The sequence below is a fragment of the Callithrix jacchus genome, chromosome 1 (genome assembly GCF_049354715.1).
Source record: "Callithrix jacchus isolate 240 chromosome 1, calJac240_pri, whole genome shotgun sequence".
In the NCBI taxonomy this organism is placed as follows: domain Eukaryota; kingdom Metazoa; phylum Chordata; class Mammalia; order Primates; family Cebidae; genus Callithrix; species Callithrix jacchus.
In genome coordinates, this window is record NC_133502.1 from 16,918,367 (window position 1) to 16,935,734 (window position 17,368).

The 17,368-nt window shown below is 38.4% G+C and overlaps 1 protein-coding gene across 12 annotated transcripts in view; it reads right to left on the reverse strand.

The window, feature by feature from the left end:
- Window positions 1–17,368, reverse strand: part of NALCN (sodium leak channel, non-selective) — a 388,832-nt gene that overhangs the window by 211,636 nt on the left and 159,828 nt on the right. For all 12 annotated transcript variants that reach the window (XM_078347271.1, XM_054246818.2, XM_054246767.2 and 9 more), the window contains one exon: window positions 3,018–3,149. In XM_078347271.1, the coding sequence (XP_078203397.1) occupies window positions 3,018–3,149 (132 nt within the window). The remainder of the gene's footprint in view (window positions 1–3,017; window positions 3,150–17,368) is intronic.

Sequence of the window (17,368 nt, forward strand, 5' to 3'; positions counted from 1 at the left end):
CCATCAGTCACTGGCTCATTCCCTGTGACTTTGCTCCCTGACTCCACTCTTCTCTCCAAGAACTGGCCTCACTCTGAGTGACTTCAGTGTCCATGTAAAGACTCAGCCAGTACCTTAGCTTCAACCATCCTTTCCATTTCTGTCTTGACTCCATCAATACGTTAAAGCCACCCACATGCATGTGACACCCTAAATTTTGTATTTTATTTCTCAGAATTACTCCAGAACTGTAAAATCCCAGACTCCACTCTGATCACAACCGATTCTAGTTCCATGACTTCAGTGGTACCTGTTCTTTAACCATATTCTTCACCTTCACTCCTCTATTCTCCTTTTATTTCCACAACAGAGACCTCAGGGTCATCGTTTCACCTCCTTTGCCAGCGATCCATACGTCTTTTCCCTTTGTTTCTCAGTTCCCCCAGCCTGAAAAAAACCCTAAAGCTGGATTGATTTAAATGTTCCTCTTCTCTCTTCTTATACAGGCATAAAAAGTCGCAGATCTGTCTAAATGGGTATCACTGTAAATCTGTAGTCCTTTTTTCTTTTTTGAGACGGAGTTTCGCTCTTGTTACCCAGGCTGGAGTGCAATGGTGTGATCTTGGCTCACCGTAACCTCCGCCTCCTGGGTTCAGGCAATTCTCCTGCCTCAGCCTCCTGAGTAGCTGGGATTACAGGCACGCGCCGCCATGCCCAGCTAATTTTTTATATTTTTAGTAGAGACGGGGTTTCACCATGTTGACCAGGATGGTCTCGATCTCTCGACCTCGTCATCCACCCGCCTCGGCCTCCCAAAGTGCTGGGATTACAAGCTTGAGCCACCACGCTGGCCTGTAGTCCTAAATGGATCTTTAATGTTGCATTTGCCCTATTGTTAATTATTTTTTTGCCTAACCCAAGGTGTCTCTTCCCTCTTCCCTTTCTTCTCCAGCTTCCCACTTCACTGTCTCATCATCTGGCCAGAGGCAGACCTTGCTTCCTACTTCCCAGAAAAAACAGAAATAACTTGATGGGGATTCCTTCAATGATCTTTCCCTGTGTTAGAAATTTATCTACAAATGTTAGTGTCAGTAAGGGTTCTTTCTGCTTTTTTGTTTTGAGACTGTCTCACTCTGTTGCCTGAGCTGGAGTGCAGTGGCGCAATCTCGGCTTATGGCAACCTCTGCCCCTCGGGTTGAAGCGATCCTCCTGTCTCAGCCTCCGGAGTAGCTGGGATTACAGGCGCCTGCCACTACACCTGGCTAATTTTTTGTATTTTTAGTAGAGAGGGGCCAGGCTGGTCTCGAACTCCTGACCTCATGATTTACCCGCCTCGGCCCCCAAAGTGCTGGGATTACTGGTGTGAGCCACCGCATCCAGCCTTCTCTCTGCTTTTAATGACAATTCATTCTTTGTGTGCTGGATTTTTTCAGCAAAATTGTACCTATTTTTCAGGGGTTGAACTGGTTAAAACTTCTTCATGAACCCCTGTCATTAGTTCTCCATTGCACAAAACTCTTATTGTTTACTTTTTATTTTTTTTTTGCTAGATTGTAAGCTCTATTTACCAGGTAGTTATTGGGCAAGCGTTGCCTCACACAGACTGTAGTCCAGTAAAAGTTTTGTAATAATGATATTTTGTTCCATGAAGAGGAGGATTCAGAAGTGACTACTGAAAAGTTTCTTGATATTCATATAGATATTTATACTCAATAGGTGCGTGCAACTAATCCTTTTTCAGAAAAGTTTGTGTGTGGGTAGATTACAGTTTTATTAACCAAATCAATTTTTTTAATGTACTGAGAGAATTCCAGGAATCTAAGAATACTTAATTATATGGCAAACTGATTTATGTGAAAAAATCTTCTGAAATAAAAAAATAATCAAATTGTGACTTTTCTGCCTTTCAGTTTGCTTTTTCATAGGTTGGATTTATGGAAGCATAGTACAGCTTCAAGGTATACCTCACTTACATGATGATTGGGTTTCCACATGTCAATCAATTCTTTTATAAGTGTGTAATCATTGAATTCTAAGATACATTTTAGGTTTTGTTTTGTTTTCCTTTATTTGAGATAGAGTCCTAGGTGGGAGTGCAATGGCATGATCTCAGCTCACTACAACCTCCTCCTCCGAGGTTCAAGTGATTCTCCTGTCTCTGCCTCCTGAGTAGCTGGGATTACAAGCACCTGACATCACTCCTGGCTAATTTTTTGTATTTTTAGTAGAGATGGGGTTTCACTATATTCACCAGGCTGCTCTTGAACTCCTGACCTCACGATCTGCCTGCCTTGGCCTCCCAAAGTGCTGGGATTATTGGCAGAAGCCTAGCCTAGGTATTTTTTTACACTGAAAAAAACAAAAAAACAAAGATCTTTGAAAATCATTAAAACATGTAATGTAAATGCAAAATGCTTATTGGTAAAAATAAAAATTAAAATATTTTAATAATCAGATAATAACAAAATTACCTGATCAATTGGAATTACTATTCCAAAACTCTATATGATATGTAGAGTGCTAGGGAGATGCTTATTTAATCATGAAACCTACCTGCTACTGATTTGATTCTTTAATGAAGGTTGTAACACCCATTTCTAGTGCAGTACTTATCAAGATCATCTCTCTGTATTTCCTTCCAGCCTCCTTCTAGGTATTGCTGAACTGAGCTGCCTATTTATGATCTTCTGAATCGGTGCCTCCTTAACCTGAGTTGGAAACAAACTAATGCAACTAAGAAATGGAGAGATAATAGGAGGTGGATAGGAAAAGAGCAAGATCCTGGAGTAAGGCCCAGGGAAAAAGGGTTACCCTGGCAACATGACGTACTGTGAGGAAGATGACTCAGGCCCACGGTGACAGGAAATGAATCAGGCCACCCTGTGACCAGAGGAACCACTTCAGAGGCAGACAATGATTCAGCTTTGGTGAAAGTCAAGTAACGAACACGCTACACTTCACTTTTGCATCTCTAAGAGGCACTGTCTGCGGTTCACCTGTTCCTTGCCCAGCGATCTGCGTGGTGGAGAGCTGCTTACCTCCGCCAGGTAGAATTCGTCGTACTGCCTCCTGAAGTTTTCTCCTTTGTAGTAGTTGCTAGCCGCCACGATCACATCCACAGTCACCATGCTCAGGATGAACATGTGGAAGACGGATGACCGCATCATTTTCTGCGGGGGCAAAACAGACAGACTTTTAACAAAGAAATAAACCTCATGATAAAATGTAATTGATGGGCTTAGGCCTGGGCTGACAGCACCTTCGTGATATACTGCTATGCAAAACAGGGCTTCCAAGATAAAGCCATCAGTGTCCCATACTACTGAACGGGGAGGGCAAGGGAACCTTTCTTTCAGGAAGCTAAATAATGACTAGGAAGATGGTTTCAGAGGCTTTTGATGAAAAATGGAAAATATATATGATTTAATTTGTGTATAGCTTGCATCTTAATTTTCTTATTGGTTGGTTGTGTAGTATTTATCCTTAATTCTGACTGTATGAATAAATGGCTTTTAAAAAGCTGGTAACACAAAACAAGTATTACTTTATTCTGTGTTAAGAGAACAAGTATTGCTTCATTCTGTGTTAAGGGAGAATACTGTGGACGAAAACATTTTAGAGAAGTAAGAGAAACCTAAAATTTGTTTTTTACTTATTACTTCCATAAATAATTGTTGAAAATTTTACTACAGCTTCTAGTAAGTGACATCTACATTGTACTCGCTATCTATCTGGGGTCTTTCTAGATGCGTTACGCAAATCAACTCATTGTAGCCCTAGGAACTTACTCTAATAAGGAAACTGAGGCTCAAAGAAGTTAAATAACTTTCCCACTGTCACGCGGGGATTGAAAATGGACTCAATACTGGAACCCAAGTCTGACCCAAGTCTACTGCCTACATTAAGAAAGAGATAATGACACATTTAGAAATAATGAGTATTATTATAAAGGCCATCCTGTATTAAATGCTTACTATGTTCTAGGCCATATTATTTGCATTAAAATATTTGTGGGTCCATAGTAAGTATATATATATATATATGTGTGTGTGTGTGTGTGTGTGTGTGTGTGTGTATATGGAGTACATGAGATGTTTTCATACAGGCATGCAATGTGGAATAAGCACATCATGGAGAATGGGGTATCCTTTGAGTTACAATCATACTACACTCTGTATTTTAAAATGTACAATCATTATTACTGACTGCAGTCACCCTACTGTGCTATCCAATAGTAGGTCTTGTTTATTTTTTCTATTTTTTTGTTCCCATTAACTATCCCTGCCTCCCCTTAGCCCCCCACTACCCATCCCAGCTTCTGGCAACCATCCTCTACTCTCTACGTCCATGAGTTTGCTTATCTTGATTTTGTGATCCCACAAATAAGTGAGAACATGTGATGTTTGTTTTTCTATGCCTGGCTTATTTCACTTATTTCATAGTGATCTCCAGTTCCATCCATGCTCCTGCAAATGACAGGATCTCATTCTTTATTATGGTTCAGTAGTACTTCATTATGAATATGTGCCGTATTTTCTTTATCCATTCATCTATTGATGGACATGTAGGTTGCTTCCAAACCTTGGCTATTGTAAGCAGTACTGCAACAAACACAGGATTGAAGATTTCTCTTAGATATCCTTACTTCCTTTCTTTTAGGTATATGCCCAGCAGTGGGATTGCTAAATCATATGGTAGCTCAATTTTCAGTTTTTTTGAGGAAGCTTCAAGCTGTTCTCCACAGTGGTTGTACTAATTTACATTCCCACCAACAGTGTACAAGGGCTCCTTTTCCTCTGCCTTCGCACCAGCATTTACTATTGCCTGACTTTTGAATATAAACCATTTTTGCTGGGGCAATATGATGTCTCATTGTAGTTTTGATTTGCATTTCTCTGATGATCAGTGATGTTGAGCACATTTTCATATGCCTGTTTGCCATTTGTATGACTTGTTTTGAGAAATGTTTACTCAAATCTTTTGCTCATTTTTTTGATCAGATTATTAGATTTTTCCTATAGAGTTGTTTGAGGTCCTTATATATTCAGAGGGGTAGTTTGCAAATATTTTCTCCCATTCTGTGTGTTTTCTCTTCACTTTATTAATTGTATCATTTGCTGTGAAGAAGCTTTGTAACTTGATGTAGTCCTGTTTGTCCATTTTTGCTCTGGCTGCTTGTGCTTATGGAGTATTGCTCATAAAATCTTTGCCCAGTCCAATGTCCTGGAGATTTCCCCCTGTGTTTTCTTGTAGTAATTTCATAGTTTGAGGTTAGATTTAAGTCTTTAATTCATTTGATTTTTGTACATTGTGAGAGACAGGGGTCTAGTTTCTTCTGCATATGGATGTCCTGTTTTCCCAGGACCATTTATTGAAGAAACTGTCTTTTCCCAGTGTATGTTCTTGGCACCTTTGTCAAAAATAAGTTCTTTGTAGGTGTGTGGATTTCTTTCTGGGTTCCCTATTCTGTTCCATTGGTCGATGTATCTTTTTGTATGCCAGTACCATGATGTTTTGGTTACTATAGCTCTGTATTATAATTTGAAGTCAGGTAATGTGATTCTTCCAGCTTTGTTCATTTTACTTAGGATAGCTTTGGCTCTTTTGGATCTTTTGTGGTTTCATATAAATTTTAGAATTTTTTTTCTGTTTCTGTGAAGAATATCACTGGTATTTTGAAAGGGATTTAATTGCATCTGTAGACTTCTTCGGGTAGGAGGAACATTTTAACAATATTGATTCTTCCAGTTCATGAACATGGAATTTTTTTTTTCCACTTTTGGTGTCCTCTTCAATTTCTTTCCTCAGTGTTTTATAGTGCTCATTGTAGAGAACTTTCAATTTTTTGGTTAATTCCCAGATATTTTATTTTATTTGTAGCTATTATAAATGGGATTACTTTCTTGATTTCTTTTTCAGATTGTTTGTTGTTGGCATATAGAAATGCAACTGATTTTTGTATGTTGATTTTGTATCCTGGAACATTACTGAATTTGTTCATCAGTTCTAATAGTTTCCTTGTGGAGTCTTTAGGTTTTTCCAAATATAAGATCATGTCATCTGCAAACAAGGATAATTTGGCTTTTTTCTTTGTAATTTGGAAGCCCTTTATATCTTTCTCTTATCCATCTGTTCAATCTAGGACTTTCGGTATTATGTCGAATAACAGAGGTGACAGTGGGCATCCTTGTCGTGTTCCAGAGCTTAGAGGAAAGGCTTGCAGTTTTGCCCCATTCAGTACGATACTAGCTGTGGGTCTGTCACATGTGGCTTTTATTATGTTGCGGTATGTTCCTTCTATCCCCAGTTTTGTGTGAGGTTTTACCATGAAGAGATGTTGAATTTTGCCTAAACTTTTTTAGCGTCAATTGAAATAATCATACAGTTTTTATCCTTCATTCTGTTGATTTGATGTATCACACTGATTTATTTGCATATGTTGAGCCATCCCTGTATCCCAGGAATAAGTCCCGCTTGGTCATGATCCATATTATTCATATGTTATTTATTTTATTTGTGTTAATATCCACCATAGCTCTATATGGTGAGATACGTTACTCACATTTCACAGAATTCAGAGACACTAAGTCATTTTTCCAAGGTCACACAGCAAGTACACTACAGAACCGAGCTAGTGTATTTAAATACCCTAGTCTATTTAAAGTCCATTCTGGGGCCCACTGCCCTCTGTGGGTAGAGAATACTTAAATTGAGAGAGTGGAGGCTGAAGGCCCTGGGCAGCAGAAAAAGGAGAGAGAAGCAGACCTATGGAAAGGAACTGACCACAAACAACAAACCACCGAGCCACATCTGCCCAGGGACTAGTGCCACCACGCATCCTCTTTCTGAGGTCTCATTTCTGGGTACTTATGGCCAAATATCCTTACCATCTGACCTGACCTGAGAATCCTTTAGTCCTTGCAACTCAAAGAACCTAACTAAAGCACAGCCTTAAAATGAGATAAGAGAAGAAGGACTACCTCCTCTGAGCACTGCCAATGTCTCTATGACTCTATGTATGTGTTTCATGAGGTCTTCCTTATCCTACAGCATGAGCGATGGGCCAAACTGCCTGAAGCTGAAACTCCACCACTGACTGGCACGGTAGCCCTTGGCAAGTTACTTCAACTTCTGTTTTCCCATTGGTAAAGTGGAGAAAATAGTATCTACTCCAAAGGGTTGTTATCAATTTTAAATGAGTCAATATTTGTAGAGGGCTTAGAATGGTGATTATACTTACAAGTATTCTACAAAGGTTTGCAGAGAAAAGAAATGCAACTTTGTGAATCAAGTATTTTTCTGTTCAGGAATGAGAAATTAATTACCCAAGGTTGAAGAATTAATTATGTTGTATATCAGACTAAGTCCAGAATCAAATGAGGTAAGTAACATTGATAAGGGTCTAATCATTTCAGACATGCCAGTGACATTGAGAAAGTAGATTTTTTTTAAGGCTTCCTGTCCTCATGGCTATTGATGCATATCCATTTGCCTTTGACTTTATTTTACAGGTAATAAAAAATCAAATTCCAGAGCTGCCAATCAACATGTTTACATGCATATCAATTTACTTGCAGAAATGATTGACCTTCATAACACAGATAGGCAAATCATCTGGTGCGTTTCTATGCTCATTAAAATTTTTATTGTTATTTAGTCTTTCTTGCACTATGAGAGTTAAATTCCATAGCTATTATTCCTTTTATATACTCCTTTCAGCATAATGTTCTATTAAAAACACTTCTGCTGATTTCCATTTCATCTGCATGGCAGAAAAGCCACAACTTTCTCTTTCTATTTTCCTTAGCTATGGATTTATGTCTTAAGTAAACTGTTATTACTGAAAGGTCCAAACAAAGCTTTTAGCCATGGCTGTCAAAAAACTTTTAAATTGGTTTTGTAACTGTCACAGCTTCACTTTGGTGCTGTCATTGCAATTACGTTGTTTTTTGTCTGAATGTCTACGTGTCCCTGTTGGTTCAGAGTTATTAAAATAATCACTTACAATGGATTTTGATACACTATAATCATTGCCTAGCTGACTTTCTCCAAAGCAGTAACTTTCAAGTGTTAAATAAGAATTAAGGTGATAAATATGTGCAGTAGCTACATTTAAATATTAAAATCAGTAACTCCAGCTTTCAAGTTAGAGCTAGTGGCATGGCCCACTTCAACTCAATTCAATTCAGCCAGTGCTTGAAAGTGGCTGTCAGTTTCTTTAATGTAAAAAGGCTGATGACATTACATGTAGACTCACGCTTGTATCTATAGGAAAGTCCAAATTTGTACTTTTCAATTTTTTATTTTCTAATAAAAATTCATGTAAAGGAAAATGTTAAAATTCAGTCAGTACTACAAAATATTATGTGACTTGAGGACCTCATAATTGCATTATTTAATATGGGTGCAGGATCTATCTCTCTACCTATCTATGGAGACAGATGAACACATCCATCTCTAGTATATATGTGTGTGCGTGTGTACATATATATGTATATTTGCATATGTGTGGGCATATTTTTTATTTATATATTTTAATATAAGGTCCTTATACACATTCAATGTCTTAAAGTTTCCTTTAATTGCAATGTTATTTTGGTTTACTTTTTTTAAAAAAGAAGAGAAATTTTGGACATGTTTTGGCTAAATTGGCTTTGATCCAAGAATTACTTACCTGTGAATATGACAGTTGGAATTTTCAAAAGACAAAGAATCTATACTAGGATAATCCCTGAGGCAGCATTATCTGTCGGGAATGCTTTAAAACATTGTTACTCAAAGTGTGGTCTCTGGACCAGCAAACATCGTGGAAGCTTATTAAGAATGCAGGATCTCAGGCCCCATCCCAGGCCTACTGAATCAGAATCTGTTTCTTTAACACAGTTCTCAGGTGATGCACAGCATGTTGAACTTTGAGAAGCACTTTTGTATTAAGTACCAATGTGTTAGTTTGGGTTCTGTGAGAAAACTGTAGATGTGCAATAGATATATTGGGGGAAATGCCTACTAGGGAAAAAGGAAGGGCACCGGTGGAAACAGGGAACGTTGAAAATGACATTCTGCTGTGATCCCTGTGAAGGAGAAAGGGAAAAAAGGGTTGGATAGGAAGTTATTCAATTTACACCAAAACTCTAAGTTTTGGAACAGAGATCAATGGGAACTCCTTAAGCCAAGTTATGCTTCCAAAAAGTTCTCCATGATAGAAATAAGCCTGTCTTAGTATCCCTGACACATTTGATCATTGTCTTGGCTAGGAGCAGTCTGTGGGAAGTGTGGCTTTGACACAAATGCAATGATGGATTCAGAACAAGTAGCTGTGACTGTCAGTCAATTATGCCGTCTAAGTGGCATAATTTGCACGACTACCACACCACACTTTCTACATATGAGTCATAGCCCCAGAAGACTTGCTAGGAAGTAGGCAAACAGTGACTATAACCTTTATGCACTTCTGAAAGCAAAAACTGTAAATTAATTAAAGGGAGATCTCCAAAGAGCATTTGTAGGAATGGAGAGTACACATCCTCTCAAACATTCAGAAATTTGAGCCATCTGAGTAGGAGCTGAGATCCTTATCTCCTTCTTACCCCAAGGTTCTTTTTTTTTTTTTTTTTTTTTTTAAATGGATTGGAGGTTTCAGTGGGACGGGAGAATCACAAGGAATCAGGTGTTCAGAGGAACGTATTGAGTAGAGGTGAGGAACTAGGATGTTGAAAAGTAAAAAAAGAAGAGAAGGAGAGGAAGAAAGAGGAAGAAAAAGAGGAAGAGAGAACAGGAATATTGCTTCATTCTAAAAATGGGTATTAATAATGGCTGATCAATATTTTGTGTATTTAAAATGGAGAACTCTATAAATATTTATTGAGTTTACTTGTTCCGGATCTGAGTTGAAGTCCTGGATATCCTTATTAATTTTCTGTCTCGTTGACGCTAAATCTCGTTATGGGTGTTATGTATCTGAGTATTAAGATCTCTTATTGTTGCATTGATCCTTTTACCACTGTATCTTTGTTGCTTTGAAATCTATTTTATCAAATGTGAGAATTGCAACTCCTGCTTTTTGTTTATTTATTTATTTTTGCTCTCCATTTGGTTGGTAAATTTTTCTCCAACCCTTTGTTTTGAGTCTTAGCTGTCTTCTCTTTTGAGGACTTAGCCAAAATTCTAAAGTTGAAACAATAGAAACAGTCCCATTTCATATCTTGCTACATATGCTGCAGTTTCAAATTTTTGAATATTTAATTTAATGCCAGATTTTAAAAACCAAAACATTTTTGGGTGGTTGAACGGGGGAGTAAACTTGAATCAATAGAACATTTGAGACAAATAATTTTAGTATAGATTCCTGAGATAATTCTCCAGGTTTTCAGTTCAGTTTACTTGTATAAATGGTAATTCAACCATAAAAGAAATGGCACAGTAACAGAAGAGGATTGATTTAAGACTGAGACAAGCCACGTGGCTCCTGGATATTTCTCTCTTTCCCTTACTGACTATGGTTTTGAATGCATCCCTCCATCTCTCTGCATTATACCTTCTTGATCTGAAAAATATGAAATTATTTCATGATACCCAAGAGGAAAGTATTATTACTCCCATTTTGCAGATGATCAAACTAAGGCTGAGAGAGAATTTATTTAACTTGCTCAAGTTAACCTAGCTAGGATGCAATAGGATAAAATTTTGGATTGAAGGGTTGGTGGCTATATATTTATCTATTTAAAACTGCATCCAGTAATCCTTAAGGTGTTACCAATTATTAATTTTATGGATTTATATACTTGGAATTATAAAATGACACTTTGTCAAAATGCATATTTTCCCTGTGCATGGATTTTCTCTTACGAAGGAACCACCTTATTGGACAATTTTAGTTTATTTTTTATTGGTTGCTTTACTGAGCCTCATAAAATGTATTTGCTTTCAGAGCTACAGTGGATTAATCCTAAAAGAAAAAAAAAAAAGAGAAGTACTGTTGTAGAAGATACTCCTTAAAAGCAGGCTGCACTGGGTGACCTATAAGATTGTTTACAACTTCACAGTTTCATGATTTTAAAAGTCTATAATGGCTAGAACAGAATACCACAGATACTGGCTGGAATGTAATATGTTGGGCAACACCGACACAAAAATGGCTGCAAACCTTGTCCCCACACCCCAGCTCCATGGTCAAATATCAACTAAATCCATTTGACTTTATGAAGACAAAAGAAAGTGTTAGTTTTGCAACCATTTGGAGGCATCATGAAGACACCATTATAGATCTCATGAAGTTAAGAAATGCAAATGCAGGTGGCCTGCAGGAGGTGAAAAAGGCAAGGAAACCATTTATTCCCCAGAGTCTCCAAAAGCAATGCAACCTTGCTGATGCCTTGTGTTTAGCCTAATGAAGCCCATTTGGACTTCTAATTGCAGTTGTAAGAGAATAAATGTGTGTGGTTTTAAGTCACTGAATTTGTGATTATTTGTTACATCAGCAATAGGAACTAACACAGCATTGTCAACGATTTGGACAGACACCAGCTCAAATCACCTTCTATGAAACATGATTGTATAAAAGTGCCCACAGCTACAAAATGCTATAGGGTTCCACACAAGGTGACTTGTTGGGGGGCGGGGCAGTCTCTGTAATGTGGACAACTACAGATATAAAACTCACAATAGCAACCAACGCTTTCGTCCTGCTTTGTGTCAGAAAGTGTGATGAGACAATGAATCTGGAGCAATGGGACTGAATCCAACCTCAAGCAGCAGAAGAAGAAAGGTCACTTTTCCCCACACTGATTCTCAGTCCTGCTGTGAAAGCAAAGCTCCCAGGAGACTGTGGAGGTCTAAGGCAAACACCGGGAGGGCTCCTTACGCAATTAAAATGGGCACCAGCAGGATGGATTACTGAACTAAGAGCTCTGCTTCCTGGAGTGTGTGGTTTGTGCCAAGATTCGTTCCAAGCATGCTGCTTGCTGATGTAGTAACATCTTTAATTCTCAACAACTCTGTGAGGTAGATACTTCTGCATCCCCTTTTACAGATGGAGAAACAGGCTCAGAAAGTCTGAGTAGATTTCTAAGCCCACAGAGATAGAAACATCTCAGCGATTTTGAGCCCAAAGAAGGCAGTCTCTTGCCTTCTATCAGGCAGTCAAAATTCATCAGTCAACGTTGCTGTAAATATTAAAAACCAATGAGAGCAGCTTCCTTACCAAGTATTTGTGGTTGGATAGAAGGTCTATGTACATGAACCCTACGTGTGAAAGCTGACGACAATCTGTTTTTTACAAAAAGGTTTAAGATTGCCCTGGTTTAATGGAATGTCAGTTTTGAAGACAGGATGATCTGAGTTTAAATCTTGTCTCTGTGCCTGATTTAACCTCTCTGTGACTCAGTTTCTCATAGAGGAAATGAGTATGATGACATCTACATCTTTTGGCTGTAACTTGAAAATAAATGAGACGTCAGTGTAGAGTCCAGCCTGTAGTGGGCACTGTGTACTCTGTAACTGCCATCATTTCAGTCTTGGAAAACACTCAGGATTTAAAAGTAGAGACGCTTTGGGGAAGCAACTGTACTTATGAGGAAGGTCTGAAGGTGTAACATGAGAAATCAAGTGAAAGAGATCAGTCATCTTGAGATGGACTGTGAAAATCTGTAAACGTTCAAAAAGATCTAAAGCTATCTTAACTTTTTTGTGGCATAAATGCTTAAGTACTTTATTAAAGTTGTTTCTATTAAATTTCTTCAGTAATTTTTCCTATGAACAGTAACTTAACGATTCTGAAGACTGTCAGCAAAGAGACAAAATAGTGGTCTTAGAGGTTGCAATAAATATAAATTAGGATAGTGAATATTACAGCTCAGAAATAAAATCAGTCTTTAAATTGCTGCTTGAGTAAAGTAACTCACCTTAGTAAAAAAAAGTTTTATCCACTGAATACTGCCTCAGCCATGTACTACAAGTTGTGTTTTAATTGGGTTTTGAAATAAACGTATTTGGAGAACAATGCAATTACATGAAGAAATTCTCAGAAACCATCTTGCATATGAGCCATGAACATAAGAACAAGGACACAATGTAAAAGACCAAATGCATAAAACCTAAAATAAATCTCCCATTTGCAAGTGGTACATCTTCTGCTTCCCTTATCTAGAAGACATCTGGATATTCATTACTTCTACTATCAATATACACAATTATTCTGTCCAACACAAAGAATTTATATTTAAAAGCCAACACTTAACATCAACACTGAAAACAGAACCAGTGGATGTCCTTAGAGACTGCCTTTCTCATCTGTCTGTTCCTGATGTGTCCTTAGAGACCCAGGACAGAAGGGAATCCACAAGTCAGTCTCCACAAAGGCACCGAGAGTGTATGAAACTGGTGGACACCCTGCCAGCTGCCATGCCCTATCAGTGGCTGGCTCTCTTTCTTGGAATGGAGAGCCGAGTAAGGGAAGCCTGAACAGACCCTTTTATTTCCAGGCCATGTGAGTATAGCTTTCACTCTACTCTGTAAGAGTAAGGTTAGATGTCAAATTACAAATCAACAAACTAATATAGATGCTATTTTTTTTCAATCACCAGCTTCTCTTGACTTTACAGCACTAACTAGATTTTTAACAAGAAGGAAAAAACACCGCTAACGGCTGGCATAAAAGAAATTGCCACTAAGCAGGATTGATTATGATGCCAAGCCAGTGATTTTCAACTTCTTTTAGCCTGTGTGAAAGAAACCAGTGGCCTCGAATTGAATTCACTTCCCGGTATCCACACATCCTTGGTGGTATCCTCCACACTGACTCCAGACTCAGCCATGTGACTTGTTTGGGTCAATGAAACAGTAGGAAAGGTGAGGTAAGTAGAGACTTGGATATATTTGTGTATTAGAACCTACTCTTGCTGCTCTTATAACCCTGAGTGACCACATCGACTCTCCAGCCTAGCCTGTTGCATGGTGGCCAAGTGGCCATGGGCCCTGTCATTCTCTTCATTCCAATTGACAGCAAGGCCACACTCCAAATCAGAGATGCCAGCTGATGAGTGCCTGACTGCAGAGGCAAGGGTGAGCTCAGCCATAGTCAGCTGAGATTGGCTCAGACTAGCAGGGCTGTTCAACTGGTCCACAAATTCATGAGCAAAATTTGTACTGGGTACTGGAAAACTCTGTCCAAGTCATTAAGTTTTAGGGTGCTTGTTGTTTAGCAAAAGCTATTATACCTACCAAGCTGGATTCCTTTTCCTGGCATATTGCTCATTTACATCACTCAGCTTATTATTACTCAAGTGGAGCAATGTGATTGGTTCTCACCACCAGAACGGAAATGGAAGTGATGTGTTGCTTTGAGACAGGGTGTGCCTTCTCAAAACTCTCTCCTTCTCTCTTCCCCTCTACAGCGATGTTGGAAACTAGGTGCTTTGGATGGAGGCATCAAAATGTGCAGTTTTTGCAAATAAAATTTTGCAACACATTTACAAAGACATATATGACATGTATGTAGGCGTACACCATCTCTGACTGAAGTGGGGGTGCAGCTTTCCTGAGCTGTGCGGTGCTGGAGCTGCAGCTGCATCTCTTTCCGCCTTCGTGCTTCCTGATGTCATGTCGGTGACTTGAAATTGGCTGTGGTGGGAGCATTTACACCATGGAAATTAGAAATGTTAACAGTCAGGACTCCTGGACTTCAACTGGATTGTTCAGCACCCAGCCCCTCCAGCTCTTCTGGCAACTCTGAGTCTGACGTAGGGTACTGGAAAACTCATACATTGATTATAAATAATAATCCTTGTAGGAAAGGAAGACTATTCATGGGCTTTTCTAAGGCGTTTAGTCTTGTTACTCTAGTCTGGGTTATATACATTATATATAATCCTACTCTGCTATTTAGAGACTCATTATGAATCATAACACCATGGCAGTCACTTAGATATGATGCCTCACTAAGCACTAGGAGCACACAAAAGCCACTTCTGGGCATTGGGATACTGTCACTAAGACTACAGAGATCTGAATATATCAGTTAAAGTAAGAAATATTTAAAATAAAACTTTTCCTGTAACCTGTCCAATAAAATCATGTCTTGAATTGATTTAAAACATGTTGTACTTTCTTTATGAAAGTTTCAATTTAGGACAACAGGTATTTTCCGTAGTGCAGTGCCATAATGAATGTTCACAATTTAAACTATCTTACAGAACCCTACTTAAAATCTCCTTGTTTCCTCACACTTTGTGGCCTACATTTATGGATTAGTAGGAGAAAGGAGAAGTAAATGATGACATGTACAAAACCTTTCAATTAGCTAACCTATCATTTACGGATTAAGAACTCAATACCCCCACACGACTTTATTATTGACTTGGAAGAAAGAATAAAAATGTGAAAATCTTGGCTTTTAAATAATGAAGTATTGACTTTGCTTACTTGGCTGGACATGGGTAATAAAAATGAAAAATATTAGTTATTCCACAATATTTTTCTTTCATGTTCCCTGGTATCTAGAAAGAGTAGAAAAAGCCCACCAATATATATTTTTTTCAGTCTGGTGTTCCTAAACTTCAGTACTCAGTTCCTACAAGGTTGAACTCATAGTAGATTCAACAACAATTTTTGATATGACTTAGTTACCCCCATGTACTGAATTGGCCATGGCTTCTCTCCTTCTGAGGAAAGAAGCCTCTGGACTAAACATTTCTCTCTCTCCTGTATTAAATGAAGGCAACTTTGGTACTCTTGACATAGCCAGTTGGACTATGAGCCAAACTTGGGAAAGCCAGTTTCCCCTAAGGTGTCTTAGTGAGGATTCAAAAAAGAGGGATGCTCTGACTTAGATGGTGGTCCCAAGACCCTCTCACTCTCTTCCGTATCTTTGGCATGTATTAACACAAAGTGAGTAAAACAAATTAGGACGCTAGAGTTCAAGTAATTCAATCTTGTTGCTTCAAGTAATATGATCTCCTGTTCCAGGAAGTCACACCATTCTGCTCTGGGCACAAGAAGACCCAGAGTGATGGTCAACCAAGGAGGCCTCGCTATATACATTCCAGCAATAAGTCTCCGGGACTGTCCCTTCACCCATGGCAGTCACCGGGTCTGTCCCTTCACCCGTGGCAGTCACCGGGTCTGTCCCTTCACCCATGGCAGTCACTGGGACTATCCCTTCACGATCCTCTGGTTCTGACATACACTCAAGTGTCAGTGAAATACAAGAGTCAAAATTAAGAATGAAAATGCTAAAATCTTGGCTTTTCAATGATGAAGTGTTGACCTTGCTTACTCGACTAGACATCGGTAATAATAAAAATCAGAATATTAGTCCTTCCGCAATAATTTTCTCTCGTGTTCCCTGATGTCTAGAAAGAGTAGAAAAATCCAACCTGGTATTTTTTTAGCCTGGTATTCCTAGACTTCAGTACTGAGTTCCTAAAAGGCTGGACACACACTAGATTCAACAATTTGGATATACATGACGTTTTGTATTTTTATCACTAATGCTTCACCAACCACACAGTTACTGAATAATCTCAACAGATTTTGACAAAAGATGCTTTCTTAATCTTAGTTATCAGTGTTGTTGTGAGTTTTTCTTCATCCTTGTCTTCATGGGTAAGTTAGTGAGAAGTCAGGAAGGGCTACAGTAGGACTGCTAGACAGGTGACACAACGCCATGATGGTTTTAAGATGTCATTGACATTCCCATAGCTAATTAAATTCCTACCTCTAGAATCACTTCAAATTGACTTTTATGTTTATATTTTTATTTTTAGTATTAAACAGTGGGTGGATGAACACAAAACTTTTGTCTTAAACTGAAGAGACAAATTATTAATTCAAAATTGAAGTTAACTGTCCTTTCTAATACACTATTTCTAATGCAATGCAGGACCTCACTTGTGATATTTAATGAATGCATAAATAAATAAAATAATTTTCAGCTACATAGAATCTTTAATGAGAAACTCATTTTGCAATAGAATATTTAGGAAAAACACAAAAATAAATGTGAAGGACTGAACTGCCTGAAATATACAAAGTGATTTACACTGTAGATTATGTCTAAACCAGAGTGCATAAGGTATCACATTGCCACTCCAAGCCGTTCTACTGTGGACTGTGTTGAACACTGAGAAAACACATAGCAGCTTCAAGCCCTGGCTTAAGGCTTAAAGAAGGCTGCATGTTTAACCTGGAAATCAAGACTTGCAAAACAAAATCAAACAAAAACCCTCCTCATCCTTCATTTTTTCCAAAGGTGACAATGCAAAAAATCTTTGGTGATGGAAATGTGTCTCTGATGAACATTTTATAAATGGTTGGCATAAGTTAGTCCTGTAAACAGGACCGGTTCAAACTGGAGGATGAAAACATAATACAGGACTGGAATTCTCTTTGCGAT